Source organism: Dama dama, chromosome 14, assembly GCF_033118175.1.
Source record: "Dama dama isolate Ldn47 chromosome 14, ASM3311817v1, whole genome shotgun sequence".
NCBI classification, from domain to species: domain Eukaryota; kingdom Metazoa; phylum Chordata; class Mammalia; order Artiodactyla; family Cervidae; genus Dama; species Dama dama.
In genome coordinates, this window is record NC_083694.1 from 40835531 (window position 1) to 40854650 (window position 19120).

Here is a 19120-nt window from a genome sequence, read left to right on the forward strand (position 1 = left end):
CCTTGTCCTCATAGAAAACGACAACGCGTGTCGTGCCACGTGCGTGGTCTTCCAAGTCTGTACCGGGTCTTCGCTCTGTCTCTGATTCACCAGGTTGTTTCATCTCTCTGAGCTCCTCACCTCTAACGGTTCATCCTGTGTCACTGTTTTAGACATTGAGGTCAGGGAAAGCCGGGGGAGGTGACTGTGCACCGACTGGCATGAAGCGTGAGGGCTGTGAGATGGACTTGGGAAGAGCACTGAGGCCAGGGAAGGAGCAGGTGCAAAGGCCTGAGGCTCAGGTTCCTGTGCCTGAAGGACAGGCAGGAGCCCCTGTGGCTGGAATGGGGTGAAGGTAGAGAAGGTGTATGGAAGGAGGGGAGGAGGCAGCCAGAGGCCCGATTGCATTGGGTCTTGCAGCTACAGGGTGAGTTTGGAGTTTCCCTTGAGTGTGATGAGAAATCGTACAATAAGCCACCTTTGGAGAGATTTGAACAGAGGAGCGGCAGGAGCTGACTTGTGGTTTTAAGATCTTACTTGTGACTGCTGCGTGGAGAATGGATTGTCAGGGGCTAGAGTGGAGAGATCCAGGGAAAGAGGGTGCAGGGGGCTAGTGAGAGGGGTAGTGGTGGCCTGGACCAGGGTGGCAGTTGAGGAATGGTGATGAGTTCAGGATGCATTTTAAAAGTAGAGTCAGCAGGACTGGCTGATGTGTTGTATGTGGAGTGTTTGTGGAAGGGTTTATTTCTGGATTCCCAATTCTGTTCCCTTGATCTATGCCAGTTCTACCCAGACTTGTTTACTGTAGCTTTGTAGTAAGTTTTAAAATTCAAAAGTGTGGGTCCAACCTTGTTCTTTTTTCTCAAGATTATTTTGGCTATTCTGGATGCTTTGCATTCCCATATGAATTTTAGGAGCGTGTGTGAGAGAGAAGGAATCAGGAAGACCCCGGGGTTGGAGGTGCCATCGCCTGAGGTGGCGGAGGCTGCAGGTACTCTGGTTTGGGGGCTGCACCTTGACCTTCCACCAGCAGTGTCTAAGGGTGCCAGTTTCTCCTGAATGCTTGCTATCATCTGTCTTTTGATTCTAGCTGTCCAGAAGCTGTGAAGCGATATCTCCTGGTGGTTTTGATTTGTATTTCCATAACAAATGATGATATTGGGCATCTTTTCATGTACACGTTGACCATTCACATATCTTCCTTGGAAAAATATCTATTTGAATTCTTTGCCCATTTTAAACGTTTGAGTCATTTAACTTTTTAGTATTATTGAATTGTGTTATTTATATATTCTTGATATGAATCCCTTACCAGATTTGCAAATATTTTCTCTCATTCTGTAGGTTGTCTTCACTTTTTTTAATAGTATTTTTTGAAGCATAAAAGCTTTTATCCTTGATAAAGCCCAACTTATATATAATATATATATATTTTTTCTTTTGTTAATGATGCCTTGGGTGTCTTATCTAAGAAACCATTTCCTAACCCAAGACTATAAAGATTTACTCCTGTTTTCTTCTAAGAGTTTTATACTTCAGCTCTTAGAATATTTAGGTCACTGCTTCATTTTGAGTTAATTTTTGTGTATGGCACAAAACAAGGGTTCAGCTTCATCTTTTACATGTAAGTATATCCAATTGTCTCAGCACCATTTGTTCAATTCTTTCAAATTGAACCCTTGGCACCTTTGTCAAAATTTAATTGACCACTAATGGAAGGGTTTATTTCTGGATTCCCAATTCTGTATCCTTGATCTATGCCAGTTCTACCCAGACTTGTTTACTGTAGCTTTGTAGTAAGTTTTAAAATTCAAAAGTGTGGGTCCAACCTTGTTCTTTTTTCTCAAGATTATTTTGGCCATTCTGGATGCTTTGCATTCCCATATGAATTTTAGGAGTAGGTTGCCAATTTCTGTAAGAAAGGCAGCTGGGGTTTGATAGAAATTGTTGAATTTCGTCCAGCAGTGTTTTGTTGTGTGTGTTTTTTTTTTTTTAATTTATTTTTGGTTGCACTGGGTCTTGGTTGCTGTGTGCAAGCTTTCTCTAGTTCTGATGAGCAGCAGCTTCTCCTGCTGGAGAGCACGGGCTCTCGGCACGTAGCCTTGAGTAGTTGTAGCCCTTGGGCTCAGTAGTTGCAGCTCTCGGGCTCTAGAGCTCGGGCTTGGTAGTTGAGGTGCACAGACATAGTTGCTGCATGTGGGATCTTCCCAGACCAGGGATCAAATCCATGTTCCCTGCATTGGCAGGCAGATTCTTATCCACTGTACCACCAGAGAAGTCCTTAGCAATGTTTTAGACATTGATGTTTTGTTCTTTTTAGAGTTCAAATTTTGTACTCCATTTGTTAAATTTATTCCTAAGGATTTTATTATTTTTGCTGCTACTGTAAATGAAATTATTTTCTTAATTTCATTTTCAAACTATTCATTCCTAGTTTATAGAAATACAAATGATTTTTGGTATATTGACCTTATATCCTGTGACTTTAACTTATTAGTTCTAGTAATCTTTCAGTGGATTCCTTGGGATTTCCTATATGTGAGATCCATATCATCTACAAATACAGTTTTACTTCTTTCTTTCCAATTTGGATGCCTTTTATTTCTTTTTTTTTTTTTTTTTTGTCAAATTGCCCTGGATAGAACCTTAAACATAGTATTGAATAGAAGTGGTGAGAGTGGATTTTGTCTACTTGTTCCTAATCTTAAAGGGGGAGAGCTTTCAGTCTTTACCATTAAGTATGATAATAGCTGTGGTTTTTTAGTAGATGCCCTTTATCTGGTTGAAGAAGTTCGCTTTTATTCCTAGTGTGTTGGGTGTTTTTTATCATGAAGGGGTATTGAATTTTGTCAGATGTGTTTTCTGTGTCTATTCAAATGATTATATAGTTTTTGTTCTTTTTTCTATTGATAGGAGTTATTACATTAAGTGATTTTTGGGTATTGAACCAACCTTGCATTCCTGGGATAATGTCACTTGGTCACAGTATATAATCCTTTTTATATGTTGCTTGCTAGTATTTTGTGAGTGTTCTTGCATACCATAGATGTTATGAATATGTGTATTCATAAGAGATACTGGTCTGTAGTTCCTGTTCCTTGTGATGTCTTCATCTGGTTTTGGCTTTCTTTATCTTTTAATGGGTCAGAGAGTGTGGAACAGGAGAGACCGATCAGCTTTTCCCCTCCCGTACTCACTGCATCTGGTGGGGAAGGACAAATAGAAGCTCTGAGCCCACGTCCAGACAGGGTCGGCAAAAGTACCAATGAGATATACCAGCCTCGTCTGTAAAATGAGATGGTAAATCTAGCTGATGGCCCAGAGGCGGTGAGCTGGGCCTGCTGGCTTCTCTGTAGTATCTTGCTGTTGTGAGCCCTGCGTTTCCAGGACAGAGCCTCTAAGGAAGGCCCCATATTCTGGCCTCAAAGGAGAAGGAGGGCTCATGAGGGTCAACTTTGGAGATCCCTCCTGGCTCTAAAGCTCTAAGAACTTGAATCATAATAATGAACTAAGCAGCTCACTCTCCACTGGGTGATGGGCCCCAGTTCCGTGGAGAAGAGGAAGGGGAAGGGCCACATCCTCGCCTCACAGCCTGCAGGGTCAGGCCCTTGTTGAGTGATGAATGCCAGGCCAACCAGTATAAGAAAGGTCAGAAGAGGCTCTGGAAGAGCCTGCCCCGCTCTGGGTCCCCAAAGGGAAGCAGGTCCCTGGTGGTGAGCCCTGGAAAACAGTGAGTCCTTTAGGAACAGAACAGAGCTGGGGTGGGCAGTGGCCCTCTGGGCCCTTCATGCACTGGCTCCAGCAGCAGAGTGGGAGGCCCTGTAAACAGGAGCCGTGGGTCCCCAGCCCTCTCTGCCCCAGCCAGGGATGGGCCGACCAGCTGGCGGAGCAGCCCTGGCGCAGATGTCTTGTTAGGGAGTTGCTGGAGTCCCTCAGTGACCTTGAAGAGGTGACTTCTTTCTCCATCTCTCAGAGTGCAGCCCAGGTACACTCATCCTGCAGCCCCTGCGTCTGGGCTTCTCCAAGGAACCGATGGCCATTCCCTCTGCAGACTCACTCTTCCCTCCTGGGATGGCTGGTGCTATTTTTGTGCCTGCAGCTCAGCACAGAGGCCCAAGGTCCCTGCAAGCAAGCCCATGGGACAGGCCAGGAAAGCAGTGAGTGGGCTGCCACTGTGCATTGCCTCTTTTGCTGACAACTCCCCTTTACTGATCTCCCTCCAGCCCCCTCCTGCTTAGCGAGCTGGAGAGTCGGCACTCAGGAAAAGCCAGCATCTGTTAGGTAACCGGCTCAGCTGCCATGCAGGGTATGATGTAATCTTGGATCCTGTGGTTGCTAGGAAAATTCTGCCCGCAGTGATATTGCGTGGTCCGAGGAGCGAGGCGAGTACAGAATGTTCCCGAGAAGACAGGGGAAGGATTGCTAGGGCTTCCCAAGCGCAGGAGCCCAGAGAAGTTGGATGACCCGAGCTCCTTTCTAGAAGCTTGTTCCCCGTGGCAGAAATAGAGGTTGTGCTGGTAGCAGCAGAACATCAAGTCAGATGGGGTTGTGCGGCACAGTGACTCCCCTTGGCAGCAGCACCTGGGTGCTCTGGTGCCAAACTGCAGACACTTGTCTGTCATGTGACATCCTTCTGGAGGGGCCCTCCTCCTGCAACACCAGGGCTGGGCGCCTCCTCCTCCGCTCCTCCCGGCAGGACAGTTAGGAAAGAGGCAGGAGGAAGCTGCCTTGGAAAGTGGCAACTCCCTGCAGCTTGGAAGGAGCTGACCCACGCCATGCCCTGCGGGGCGGGCGGTGGTGGAGTCCTGCCCTCTCTCCAGTTTCCCATGCCAGCAGCTCCACCAGGCATCGCTCCCCCCGCCCCCCACCTCCTGCTCAGTGGCCCCACAACCCCTGTGTTGCTGTTCCAACCCTCCCCTCCCAGGGAGAATTCCTCCAGCAGAACAGAAGTAGGTTTGAAGGGCCACAGGCAATTGACTGCTCTTTAACGTTCAGGGCATGACCAAGAACCTAGGTTTAGAAAAAAGGGGAGAGACGTGGCAGGACCCAGGCACAGGAGGCAGAGCGGGACCTGCAGGTGACCTCACCTGCCCCACAGGGCCTGTGCTCAGTCCTTCCTCCGCAGCAGCTTAGGGGGAGGCAGGTCAGCATTCCAGGCTCTCCCCCACCTCCCTCCTGCCTTTTCTGGCTGCAAGTCAGAGCCTGTCTCAGGGAAAACAAGACAAAGGAAGTGGTTTCATGAGACCCTGGACCAGAATCCTCAAATCAACCATGAAAAATAGCAATAGAAAGATTATGGCCATTATTTGTCTCTGTAGGAGCCAGGCTGGAAATGGGCCTGGCTGTGCTGCTTTGAGCAGGTGATCGGGTTTGGACAAAGAGGAATGACTGCTAGAAATCAGGAGGGAGATCCTCCCAAAGGATGGAGACCAGAGTCTTAAGAAGGAAGAGGGCGTTTCCCAAGGGCCCCTGGCTTTGGTGACCTTGGAGCAAGGGTCACCAGCAGAGAGAGCCCTGCTCATGACAGCAGCCTGTGTTCTTGTCCTGCTCCCCGCTCTTGGAGGTGTAGCCTAGAGTGAGCCTCTAAGCTTCACCCTGGCAACCTGCTGCCCAGGCCCGGCAGCTGGGTTGCTGGTGAATCCTGGCCAGGCTGTAGGGGTGGCTCAAGAGGGGCAGTGGGCTTCCCAAGAAGCACTTTGTTCTCAGAAAGCACCCCTCCTGGGAGGACTGACGCCACATGGGGGCTGCAGCCCAGCACCAGGGGCCCATCCAGCAGCGGTTCTCTCCTCACGGTCTGCAGGTGCAGAGGACGTAGTGATGGCGTTTTCCAGGTCGGAAACAGAGGACCGGAGGCAGTAGCTGCAACCCCGGTGGAACACCCTGGAAGCTGGCCAAAGCCAGGAGATCTGTGTGGACCTCACCGCTGAGTGGCAGAGGGTCATCTCTCCTCCCCCTGGCTCCCCACCCCACCCCACCCTGTCCCGCCCCAGGGCCACTCAGCATCCTCGGGGGAGACACCAATGGTGTGGTCACGATTGGCTTAAAGGGACGGACTCATGATTGGCTGCAGGAAGAAACCTTTTTATTTTTAAATCTTGACCAATGGAAACCTTTTTATTTTTATTTTCTGACTATTATTTTAAAAAAAGAAAAAAAAATTTGCGCCTCGGGTGTATGGCTTCCCAAGAAGCTCTCCGAGCTCTGGTGCTTTATTTGGGTCACTCTTTAGGAACGTGAGGAGGTCCGATTGGCGGCTTAAACTGGAAAAGGATTTGATTGGCTAGCTAATGGGAACCTTTTTTTTTTTTTTCTTCTTCTTTGATTGGCTGCAGGTGTTAGGCTGATCACAACAGCTCCTCTCTTTTGAATGTCGAAAACAGGGTTTGGGACATTGGTTGTTATATTTGACTTGAAAAAAAGAAAGAAAGAAACCAAGTGCGCTTTGCAATATTTATTACACAAAGAGCCTGCTGCTGTTTTCACGTGTTTTGTGTTTGCCTTCTATTGGTTTAGGCGTGTTTCGTTTTCCATTGGCTCACCCATGACTTCTGCCACCATGGGCCACCCACCAGCCCTTTGGTGGGTAGGCCCTCTCCAGTGAGGTGGGGGGGCGGGGTCCACCTGGAGAGTGCATTTGCATTAATGACCACATCTGGCTTCATCAGCAAGGGGACCTCCCCCTTCAGGACCCCAAGCAGGATCCACAGCTGGAAAACAGAGCCCCCAAGGTTGTCCTGAATGAGTAGCCCAGAGCCTAGAGGAGACCGTTCACCAGGATCACTTCCACGAGTTGGCAACCAGCCAGCCTCCCTCAGTGAGGATGGAATTGCTCACTTGCACCATCCGGGCCTCTCCAGCCTGCCCTCACTGAGCAGGGAGCCTCTTTCCCTTCAGTCATCATTCCCTCTGTAGCCAACTTCCTGAGATCTCATCTGGGCAGGAGCTGCTCTCAGCCCTAAGACTCCAAAACGTAGCAGAGGTCTCTGCCCGGGAGCCCAGAACCCACACCAAGACCTCAGTTTGGCTTACAAGGCCCAGGAGGCCTTTGGCTTCAGCCACGCCGCTCCCCCACCATCGCCCCCAGGCTCCTCCCTCAGTGTGTGCTGCCAGGGCAGTGGGTCCTGACCAGCCCCCAGAGGCCTCTCATCCAAGGCTGTGCCCTTCACTTCAGAAGACTGTCTCCCCATGGCAGCTTGGAAGGAGCAGTGTCATTGTTTATTTATAAAGTGCCCTCTGGGACAGCCAGCTGGGCCTTCACTGAACAAGTCCCACCAGGCTGGCCCTCCACCCCGGCCCCCAGAAACACACTACAGAGCACTGAATGGTCTTTGAAGGGCTGCAGGAACCCCAGGTCTTCCCAGCTGCCCTCCTCCTCCCCTGAAGGTGGCCGTCCTGCTTCCTGCATCTCTCACTGGAGGGGAGTGTGGGTGAGGAGTTTAGAAGGATGCGGGCCTGGGGAGGGGAAGTCTTCACCCCTACCCCCCACACCCCCACCCTTGGAGGGCATAGACAGCTGAGGCCTGCTTCTTGCCCTAGGGACCCAGAGCCAGGAGAAGACACTCAGAGCCAGATTTCCCCTTCTCAGGGCTCAGGGCAGTCATGGAGCATGGGAGCCAAACGCTTGCATGTCCAGGGCCCAGGCCTGGGAGCCCCATGTCAATTCATGGTGCACTCTGAGCTTCCTCTGAGCCTCGCCCCAGACGAAGACTCAAGTGTCACAACCTAGACACCCATGTCCTCCTGCACACACAGGCCCCCGGCACTGGCTAGCTGACCGTTAGCCTGAAAAGTTGACTGATTCCCCAGGGGACAAGGACTGTGGGCACCCCGACCGGGGCCCAAGAACATCTTCTTTCAGGAGGGGCAGTGTGTGGACACACATGTATGTGAATGTACACACACAGACTCACACACATAGTCTCTCACTCCCAGCTCTGTGGCCTGCAACTCCGACTGACCACCTGGGGAAAGGTGAGCTTTTGTTCAGTCACCCCACCACCACCCAGGGTTGTAACATCTGTCATCAGGCATCAGTTCTGATGCTGCTGGCCACCCCCTCTTCTAGTACCTGCGGCTCCCATAAAGGTGTGTTCACGGGCCTCCCTCTTGTAATGACAGTGGCCCTGACCTATCTCATCTCCTGAAGAAGAGAAGTGAAAATGTTGCTGTGGGTTCATATCTCTACAAATATTTCTGCTGGAGAGAACAATTAACAATAAAGATTTTTAATAGTTGGGCGTGTGAACTGATTTCCCCACGTCACATGGACTCTGCCGCTGGGGCCCATCCCCGCCAAGGGAGTGAAAGTACCATGTTTGCTGGTTGAATTGTCTATGGTCTCAAGTAGAGCTCGGGGTTTGGAAGAATTTCCAGATCTCCCCAGCCCAGCTGACACATCTATAGGAGGGTGAGCCCCCTTTTCGACCTGGCGGTTCCAAGTTTTTTCCTGGTTGGGCTGAGGTCACAGCCATCTTCAGACGTGAGCTCCCCATTCAGCAGACACTGAGCACCCCCTCCATTCTAGACACCCCAGCATCGTGTGTAATGGCAGTATTCTTAGAAATACTCGTAACAGGGTTCAATCCTGGTCCTGGATGATCCCACATGCCTCCGAGCAGCTGAGCCCGTGCACCAACAACTACTGAGCCTGTGCTCTCGAGCCCTTGCTCTGCAGCAAGAGAAGCCACTGCTATGAGAAACCCGAGCACCGCAACTAGAGAGTGGCCCCTGCTTACCACAACTGGAGAAAACCTGCACGCAGCAACAAAGACCCAGTGCACACCCAAAAATAAAACAATTTAAGAAAAGAAAAAAAGAATGCTTGTAACATAAGTCCAAACAGAGTATCTGCCCCTTCCATCATCCTAGAAACAGAAGATTTGTTGGTATTCAGCTGTATATTCAGCTTTGGAAGCTGAAATCATTTCTGCTTGAGCAATTTTTGCTTTGGAAGCATTTTCTAGGATTTTTCCTTTCCACGCTTCGTCGTCCCATTTTAGGTCTTTTTTTTTTTTTTTCCTGCTTACATAGACCCAGTGCTTCTATTTCCTTTTTCGAAGAGTTTCACTGGGTGCTGAATTCTATGAAGTTTACAGAATATGGGGACTGATGGCACAGTCGACATCATTCAATCTTAGGGTTGGAAGAGATGGAGCTTTTTGAGCAGTCAATGTAATAGACAGCTGTGCGGGTTCCTCTGAAACATCTCCGGAAAGGGCTTGTGTGGCCTTTGCTTGAGAATCCTCTGTGAAAGTGAAAGTGCTAATCGCTCAGTGGTGTCCAATTCTGCAACCCCATGGACTGTCGCCCGTCATGCTCCTCTGTCCATGGAATTCTCCAGGCAAGAATACTGGAGTGGGTTGCCATTTCCTCCTCCAGAGGATCTTCCCAACCCAAGGATCAAACCTGGGTCTCCTGCATTGCAGGCTTTTCCATCTGATCTACCAGGGAAGCCCAGTCTAGGGCTGTGGAACTCACTGCCTCATAAGAGAGCCCTTTCTGCCTTCAGCTAATTTATGCTCAGACTTGTATTGAGTTGGTCTGCCCTTCTCTGTAACTTCCGTTTCCAGGAAGGAAATTATAGTTACTGAGAGACCAAAAAAAGCTGTGTTAGCTAAAAATGGCATAGAGACACATACCAAGGGGCTTTTGTCAGGTAAATTATGTACAGAACCTCCCCACCCCCAGCCTGCGTCCTGAGTGGCCCTGTCGGTAATTAACCTTGGACTTAATCGGCTCTTTTAAGCTCGGCCATTGTGCAGAGGGAGGGGTTGCTGGCCCCAGTCCCACCTGCCTGGAGTCTGCTGCTGGAGGTGGGGAGGGAGGAGTCTCTCATAACTGCTGCAACAGGTGAAGGGAAAACACGGGCAGGACTGTCTCTCTCGGGGTCCCTCGGCCCCCATAGAAGGCAACCTTCTGGGTTCACCTTCCTCATTCCAGGGGACCCTAACAGCGGGATTAGGGCTGCTGAGGCCAAGACAGCCTGGGGCCACATGAGCCTGAGAGAGGCCGGGGGTGTGGGGGGGGGGCGGTGGGATGGGGTGAGGAGGGAGGGCACGGCACCTTGCCTTTTGTTGATATTTCCCAGGACTGGGGAGAGGGTGGTGGAGAATGAATGAAGCCTTCCCCCTGGCCCCACAGTGAATAGCACCTATGAGAATCCAGGCTGCTCTGGCTTTTGAACAGGCCCTTTGTGGCAGGGAAAATGATCCCTTTGTGACACCTGGTTCAGTGGTGGCGGCTTCCAGAGCAGGGGAACTCTCTGGGCCCCAGGGGACCACCCATCCATCACCCACCTGCCTGCTCACGTGGCCTCCCTCCCTCTCTCTCTGTCTCTTGCTCTCTCTCTGGCTCATGGCCACCCACTCCTTTCCTGGAGGATGAACTAGGTCTAGACTAACCTGAGGCCATGTTTGTTTGTTGTTTTTGGCCATGCTGCACAGCATGTGGGATCTTAGTTCCCAGACCAGGAACGGAACCCGTCCTCACCTCTGCAAGTGAGTCTTAGCCACTGGGGAGGTCTCTGAGGCCGTGTTTAGAAAACACTTCTGGGAGTTCCCTGGAGGCTTACTGGTTAGGATTCCGGGCTTTCAGTGCAGTGGCCCCAGGTTAAATCCCTGGGCAGGGAATAAAACAAACAAAAACACTTCTCCAGCTAATGAAGCAGCTTTCTCTTCTAGGGCAACAGCTGGTGTTCAGTGGACTTGGGGAACCATGACTGCTGGTCCTGATTTAAAGAAAAGTTAAAGTGTTAGTTGCTCAGTCATGTCCCACTCTTTGTGACGCCATGGACTATAGCCCACCAGGCTCCTCTGTCCATGGAATTCTCCAGACAAGAATACTGAATTGGGTTGCCATTTCCTTCTCCAGGAGCCAGGGATTGGCTTCAGGGATTTCCTTCCTGAGCCAGGGATTGAACCCTGGTCTCCTGGATTGCTGGCAGATTCTTTACCATCTGCGGTACCATCTAGTGATTTAAAGAAAGTCCTCCTCAAAGGACAAGGGCAGAAAATACCCTTTGAATATCACCCAGAGCCTTGCCTAAGCTTGGAACTGGCCCTTGAGTATGGCTTCCGAGGGGTGGGGCCAGAAAGTTAGGAGCCCCACCCTGCTGGCCCTGCCTGGGCCTTGTGGGCCCCCAGAGGAGGAGAGTGAGCAACAGGTGGCCACCCTGTTGGCACACCTCTGGGAGCCCCACCCATTGCACAGTCCCTAAGCCTCTGACAGTTTCCTTCTCCAGGCCTTGACCTTGGCTGTGGAAGGCAGTGAAAAAAGTGTTAGTTGCTCAGTCCTGTCTGACTCTTTGCGACCCCATGAACTGTATCCCGCCAGGCTCCCCTGTCCATGGACTTCTCCAGGCAAGAATACTGGAGTGGGTTGCCATTCCTTCTCCAGGGGGGTCTTCCTGACCCAGGGACTGAACCCAGGTCTGCACTGCAGGCAGATTCTTTATCATTTGAGTCACCAGGGAAGCCCAGTGCTGGGTTTTTGCAAACATCTTTTATGCAGGTATCGCGGTCTTTTTGTCTTTTTTTTTTTTTGTCTTGCCCTTGCAGCATATGTGATCCTAGTTTCCCGACCAGGGATTGAACCCTCACCCCCTACATTGGCAGTGTGAAGTCTTAACCACTAGACTGCTAGGTAAGTTCCCAGTTGTCCCAGTCTGAATAACACAGACTGTGTCTTGGGCAGGTGTTACATGTATAAGGATGTATAGCACTTTACATGGAGAAGGCAATGACACCCCACCCCAGTACTCTTGCCCGGGAAATCCCATGGACGGAAGATCCTGGTAGGCTGTAGTCCATGGGGTCGCGAAGAGTCGGACATGACCGAGTGGCTTCACTTTCACTTTTCATGCACTGGAGAAGGAAATGGCAACCCGCTCCAGTGTTCTTGCCTGGAGAATCCCAGGGACAGGAGCCTGGTGGGCTGCCGTCTATGGGGTCACACAGAGTCGGACACGACTGACGTGACTTAGCAGCAGCAGCAGCAGCAGCACTTTATATACACCATCTTCAGTCACATGTGAGTTAAGTATGTTATTATCCCCTTTTTACAGATGAGGAAGTAGAGGGTTACTTAGTTTGCTAAAGGTCAGTGTGGTTCAGCCAGAACTTGGACCCAGGTTGTCTGACCCCAGAGCCCAGGCTTATAGTTACTGCTTCCAGCCTTGACAGGAGCGGGCAGATGGTCATAGGGAGTAATCCCTGCAGCCTGGTACCTTCTCCCTGGGCTTCCCCGATGGCTCAGCAGATCGAGAATCTGCCTGCAATGCAGGAGGTGCAGGTTCGATCCCTGGGTCAGGGAGATTCCCCAGAGGAGAAAATGGCAACTCACTCCAGTATACTTGCCTGGAAAATCCCATGGACAGAGGAGCCTGGTGTACTACAGTCCAGGGGGGGTGGTCACAAAGAGTTAGACACGACTGAGCAACTGAGCGTGAGCACCTCTCCCTGCCAGCCAGCTCTGTGACCCCAGGGCCAGTCTGGCACTTGCCCTTGTTCTCCAAGTCCACTTGTATGTGACTTTAGTACGTTGTCGGGTGGGTTAACCCACTGCTGGGTCCTCCATCCAGCTCTCCTCCCCAGGAAGAAGCTGCTGTCGCAGTCATCCATCCTGACTCTTGCTCCTCACCTGTCAGGCACTCTGGGGCCTCTGCGTGCAGACCTGGCAGTTCTCCAGGCTAAGCTGGTTTTTCTAGAATAAGTTCCTTTTCCACTTTGCCCTAACTCTTCCTGGTCACAGCCCCCTGCCAGCACCTGGCAATCCCACCTTGAAGCCCAAGAGAGGGCAGTGAGAGAGCTCTGGGTTTGGGGACAACAGGCCGGGTTTGTGAACTCTGTACATTTGGGCAGGTCTCAGTCTGATTTTTTTCTTATCTATAAAATGGGAAAAATAATAGAAACAATTGAACTTTTGACAAATTCTACATGAAGATGCTTTGAAGAGCTTCCTTGGTAGTTCAGTGGTTAAGAATTTGCCTTGCAATGCAGGGGACATGCCACACTAGAGAGTCCATGCGACACAGCGAAAGATCCCGAACAACACAGTGAAGACCCGGAATGCCGCAACCAAGACCCCATGCAGCCAAATAAATATTTTATAAAAAAGAAAAAGGAAAATTCTTTGAACCCAATAAAGTCCTGGATAAACACTGTTCTCTCCAGACCTTGCTTTATGCTGTTTTCTCTCACAGTGTAGATCTTTATGTCTTTGGGGGCTGGGGAGACATTACGGTTCAGAGCAAGAACTCTGAAGCCCACCTGGTGGGACTGAAGTCTGGATCTGCCACTCAGCAGCTGTGTGACTTAGGGCAAATTAGCCACCATTGGAAAAATAGAGAAAACTGGAGCGTCTATCCTATCAGGTTGTTGCCGAGAATTAACGAGATAATGCACATGACAAGCTTAGCCTGGTGACCCCCCCCCACAGTGGGTGGTCACCGCATATGGGCATCATTAAGTCACCGTGATGGTGTCCTTCACCCCCACCCCCCACCCCCCAGCAAGGCCTCGTCTGCCTGCAGCTCCTGGAGATCCTGGGGGTGGGGCGGGGGTGGGGGGGGAGAACAAGCCTCAGGTCCAATCAGGTGCTTGTTAAACGCTGTTTTGATGAAGATGAAAGAGCTGAAAGGCTCCCCTGTTGTGGCCAAGGCTGCTTCCTGCTCCCATCTCCCCAGACTCCCACCCTAGGGCCTCTCCCTCTGCTAAGCAGCTTTGCAGGGAGGAAGATCGGTAACTGGAATGGAAGCCCCCAGCCTTGCAGAGCCTGCAGAGCTGAGAGAGTCTCCCAGATGGACCCTGCCACGTCTGGACAGGCAGGGAGGGGCCTCGAGGAGCCTGTGGGTGGGCGGCTCCGCCAGGGCTCCAAGGACCCTCCTGCTCACTGGCTCGTGCTTCAGCTCCAAATAGAATCAGAGCCAGCCAGGGAAGGGGATAAAATTAAATCCTTGATCATGATCAAGTGGTTAAAAAAAAACCATCACAGCCAGAGGCTCCTTCAAGCTGCAGCCGGCTCTGCCTGGGAGCAAACAGGAGGAGGGGGATGGGGCCGCTGGCTCTGAACGCCCAGCACTCTCCCCCTCCATTATCAGAGGCCCCCAGCCCCACCTCCACCCCTGGGCCTGGGCCTGAGGATTCCCCAACCAGAGCTGTGGAGTGGAACAAAGCCCCTGTAGGTCTCTGGGGGTGGGGGCTGCTGAACCCGGGAGCTGCACAGATCCAGGTTCAAACCCAGGCTCTGCCAGTTACCAGCTGTGTAACCCAGGAAGCCACTGGAGGTTTACAAGCCTCCGTTTTCTCATCTGGACCGTGGGATGATACCTGCCCTGTGGGCTGTGGTCTGGAGGCAGTGTGTGGATACCAGCAGTGGCAGGACCAGAGTGGACTGCCCTTGGGAGCAGCTTGCCTGCGGGTCAGGCAGGGAGTTGGCTGGAGGGAATTTCAAAAACAGTAAAACCGGCTAAAGATCTGGCCTTTTTTTTTGGTCTCCATGCACCAGCAATGCAAACCCTGGGGCTGTGGGGCCTGCCCCCAAACCTTGACCCCCCCTTAGGTGGCTTCTGAGCAGCTCGTGGGTCTGGGTGGGCTGCTGCGAGTCCACCCAGAGGAACGGAGGAGACTGCAGCCCCCCACTGAGGCGATGGTCCTACACGCCGGGCTCTGGGGTCTTCCGTGCACTTCTCCAGCCTCAAGGCCACCACCTGCAGCCCAGGGACGGCCTCCTATCCTCTGCCTGCAACCCAGCCTGCTGTGAGCTGGCCAAGGGAGAGGCGATGGCTGACCCGTCGGCACCTGGCAGCCTTTGTGAGGAGGGAGGTGTGAGGTGTACCTTGGCCGGGAGCTGAAGGAGGAAACAATGAGGCGGTAAAAATAGCCCTTTGTTTACCCAAGGCTGCACATCCTCCTGTGTCCTTGTTCACAAGAGAAACAGGGACCACCCTAGGGAACCAGGCCCAGTGCGGCTCAGGCCCAGGCATGGGGCTGGGAGGAGCCGGCCTGTGGATGGGGAAGCACCCAGATGAGGGGGAGGCTAGACAGGGCCCCGGTGGGGTCAGCCTCACCCTCAGCTGTTTCCACAGACCCACCTAACTCCACGCAGCGCCCCAAGCTGCCCCCACTGGGTCTCCCTGATCTGGCTTGGCCACTCCTGGCCAGGCCTACCATGCAGCCCCTGCTGTGACCCTCAGAGATGCCCTGCCCTCAGACTGCAGCCCACAGGAGGCCTGGGGCTGGTCCAGAGGTGAGGCCTGGCTGTCCCTGCCCACCCACCCCCTTCCCACCAGACCGCCCCTGCCCGCTTGCCCCCTTGGAGATTTTTCCGGCTGTGGTCCAGTATCCCAGAGGAAGGTGATCTCTGGGCTTTCTCTGGCCGAGTCACTCCCCCCTACCATACTGCTTCTGAAACTGCTGGGGCTGCAAAAGGCCATGCCCTGGGAGAGGCAGCCTGGACTCTGGCCCCTCAAGGTTTCCATCCGGAACCTTGCTTGGTGCCCCGCATGGATCCTCCCAGCTCGGGTGGCCGGCTTCAGTATTGGGGGGGGGAGCACCCTGAGTCCTCTGGCTGGCCCCCAGGACCTTTCCAGATTCTGGCAGAGTTAACCCAGCCCAGCTGCCCCAGCTGGGCCCCTAGAACGCTGACTGAGGAGCTCTTGCATGGGAGCTGGAAGGCAGCATACAGGGACTCAGCCCAGCAGAGGCCGCTGGGGCGACTGGTCTGGAAACAAACTACAGGGCAGTGTCCTGGGGAAAACAGAACCCTACCCTTGTTACAGAGAAGGCGGAACCGGAGCCAGCAGACTCAGGCCTGCCTCCCAGAGCCCAGGCAGCCAGGAGGGTCCCTTGGAGCTCCAGCACCTGCCCACAGGGCTGTCCTTCTCCTTGCCTGTCCTGTGGCGCATGGGGGGTCAGGGCAGGGCGGTGGCAGAAGCCTGTGAGTCCACCGGGGCCGCTGGTCCCTGGCTCCTCCCCAGCACCCAGACCCAGAGAGGGAGGCCAGAGGAGCCCAGGAAACTGCTTCTGAAGGAGAAAACAGTGACGTGTGGGGTGATGCGTCAGGGCAGGCCTGGGAGTTCAGGCTGGATTGTGGTGCTTTCAGAACAGCCATCTGTGCGGCCTGACCCGCCCGGCCCCGTGGATTCCTGCTGCTGGACGGGCAGCTGCCAGCACGAGCCCAGGCCTGCTCTGGCCACCCCCTCTCTAGGCTGTGTGATCTCTTCAGGGCCCAAACATTTGCCCCGGGAGAGAAGAAGGGCGAGAGGGAGTGTCCTGGGACCCTGTCCCTCCTCTGAGAGGTTGGGAGGATGAACTCATGCTTATAGGTGGAGGGTGCAAGCAGCTTATGAGATAAAGCTCTTACCGGTCATTAGGATGAACCTAGAGCCTATTATACAGAGTGAAGTAAGTCAGAAAGAAAAGCAAATACCGTATATTAGTGCATATATATGAAATCTAGAAAGGTGGTACTGATGAACCTATTTGCAGGGCAGCAATGGAGACCTAGACACAGAGAACAAACTTGGACATGGGCTGGGGAAGGAAAAAGAGGGCGGGATGCGTGGAAAGAGTAACATAGAAACAGTTACACTACCATGTGTAGAATAGATAACCAATGGAAACTCAAACCAGGACTCTGTGACAACCTAGAGGGGTAGGGAGGGGTGGAAGGTAGGAGGGAGGTTCAAGAGGGAGGGGACATATGTATACCTATGGCTGATTCATGTTGATGTATGGCAGAAATGAACACAATATTGTAAAGCAATTTTCTGTCAATTAAAAATAAATAAATTGATTTTCAAAAAGGTCATTAGGCAGAAGAGAAGGCTGGGGCAGGGTGGGGAGGGGTGGGGTAGCACAGAGAGAGCACTGGATCACCCCCAGGGTCTGGTTGCCTAGCCTCCTCTGCCACCTTGGGGAATTCCATCCCTTGTGTCTAAGATTCAGTTTCCCACCATAAAGCAGAGGGTTGTGGGAGTTATTGGTGCTCCTCCCCAAACACTCCTGAGCTGTCTCCCTTCCAGGCATACAGAAGGATTGTGTACCCCTTATCCCCTTGTTCTTTCCAGTTAAGCGTGGCCCTGACTTGCTTTGGCCAGTGGAACATGGGCAGAAATGCTGGGCTATCTCAGGTAGAGGCTTTCCCCCCACCCCCACCCCTGTTTTTAAATATTTAGTTATTTAGTTGCAGCATGTGGAATCTTTTAGTTGTGGCACATGGGATCTAGTTCCCCAACCAGGGATGAAACCTGGGCCCCCTGCATTGGGAGCACAGAGTCTTAAGCTACTGGACCTCTAGGGAAGTCCCTCAGATGGAGACTTTAGGAACTGCTTGGGGACTTGCCTTGTGGTACAGTGGATAGGAAACCACCTGCCATTGCAAAGAACATGGGTTTGATTCCTGGTCCAGAAGGATTCTGGGCTTCCCTTGTGGCTCAACTGGTAAAGAATCCACCCTCAATGCAGGAGACCTGGGTTTGATCCCTGGGTTGGGAAGATCCCCTGGAGAAGGGAAAGGCCAACCCACTCCAGTATTCTGGCCTGGAGAATTTCATCAACTGTATAGTCCATGGGGTTGCAAAGAGTCGGACACGACTGAGCAACTTTCCTTCACTTCACTTCACTTCCAGAAGGATTCCACATGCCTGGGTGTGACTAAGCCCGTGAGTCACAGTTACTGAGCCTGACCTCTAGGGTTCAAGAACTGCAACTACTGAGCCCCTATGCGCCGCGACTACTGAAGCCAGTGTGTCTAGAGCCTGTGCTGTGCAAAGAGAAGCCTCCACAATGAAAAGCTGGTGCATTACAACTAGAGAGTAGCCCCTGCTCTCCACAACTTGAGATAGCCCATGGGCAGCAATGAAGGCTGAGTGCATCCAAAAATAATATTAAAAAAAAGAAAAAAAGAACTGCTTGATAATGTTCCAGAGGCATCTGGTCTACCAGCCTGGGTCCTGGCAGCGCCCTCATTAGTCCACCAGTGAGGAAGTGTGTTGTTGTTTTGTGCCCTGAGGGTCTTGGGCCTGTTTGTTTCTGCAGCATCAACCAACCTCTCTGGATCACTAGGTAGCACCAGAGATCTCAAGCCTTTGAGGGCGAGGGGCATTCTGACCTTTGCTGTGTCAGAGAAGGCTCTGCTCCACTCTGTTTCACTTACACTTGGGCTCCCCCAAAAGCTTATGTCTGGAGCCGTTTGCTTTTCTGGGACCTGGGGAAACACAAGTACTGCTGCCCATGTTTCCACCCAGGACCCTGCAAGGATGGCTGCCATTTGCATACAGGATAAAATCTCTGCTCCCTGTCAGGGGCAGCCCAAGAACCTGGTGACCTGGCTCCTGCTAACCTCTGACCCCATCTCCTGCCCCTCTCCCCTGTCCTCTGAAACCAGCCCCTGGCTCAGTTCATCCCTCAGCCAGCCTGAGCCTGCCCCCAGCTCAGAGCTCTTCCTTCTGCCTACAATTCTCTTCCACATGGCTGATCCTCAATTTTCAGATGTCAGCTCAAATGTCACCCCCTGTCTTAGTCTGTTCAGGCTGCTATAACAAAATATCACAGACTGGGTGACCTATAAACAACAGAAATTTATTCCTCACAGTTCTGGAGGCTGGCAGTCCAAGATCAGGGTGCTAGCCTGATTAGGTTCTGGTGACAGCCTTTTCCTGGGGTGTAGACTGCCAGCTTCTTACTGTGCAGTGGAAGGAGCCAGGGAGTTCTATGGGATCTCTTTTATAAGAGCACTAATCCCATTCATAAGAGCTCTACCTTCATGAGTGAATCACCTCCCTAAGGCCCCACCTCCTAACACCTTCATGGTGAGGGTTAGGATTGTACCATATGAATTTGGGAAGGGGTAGGCATAAACATTCAGACCATAACATGGGGTCTTCACTGACTACCTTGAAATTAAGGTATGACATGCTGTATCCCAGGCCTTCCCTAATAGCTCAATTGGTAAAGAATCCACCTGCAATGCAGGAGATCCTGGTTCAATTCCTGGGTCAGGAAGATCCTCTGGAGAAGGGATAGGCTACCCACTCCAGTATTCTTGGGCTTCCCTTGTGACTCAGCTGGTAAAGAATCTGCCTGCAATGTGGGAGACCTGGGTTTGATCCCTGGGTTGGGAAGATCCCCTGGAGAAGGGAAAG

At 52.1% G+C, this 19120-nt stretch overlaps 1 protein-coding gene and 1 long non-coding RNA gene across 5 annotated transcripts in view; both read left to right on the plus strand.

Annotated features, from left to right (window-relative positions):
• The window catches only part of CTNNBIP1 (catenin beta interacting protein 1), a 46288-nt gene extending 39831 nt beyond the window's left edge, over positions 1-6457 (plus strand). For 2 of the 4 annotated variants that reach the window (XM_061160449.1, XM_061160450.1), the window contains exon 5: positions 5780-6457. In XM_061160449.1, the coding sequence (XP_061016432.1) occupies positions 5780-5838 (59 nt within the window). In that variant the 3' untranslated portion in view covers positions 5839-6457. Of the gene's footprint in view, positions 1-3952; positions 4260-5779 lie in introns of those variants that run through there. The other 2 variants (XM_061160446.1, XM_061160448.1) reach the window with 2 other exon arrangements.
• A 3161-nt stretch (positions 6458-9618) lies between these two features.
• Positions 9619-13110, plus strand: LOC133069191 (uncharacterized). The gene is made up of 3 exons (XR_009695808.1): positions 9619-9828; positions 11535-11619; positions 12975-13110. It is a non-coding gene; the product is annotated as an uncharacterized LOC133069191 (long non-coding RNA).
• Positions 13111-19120: the final 6010 nt, after the last annotated feature.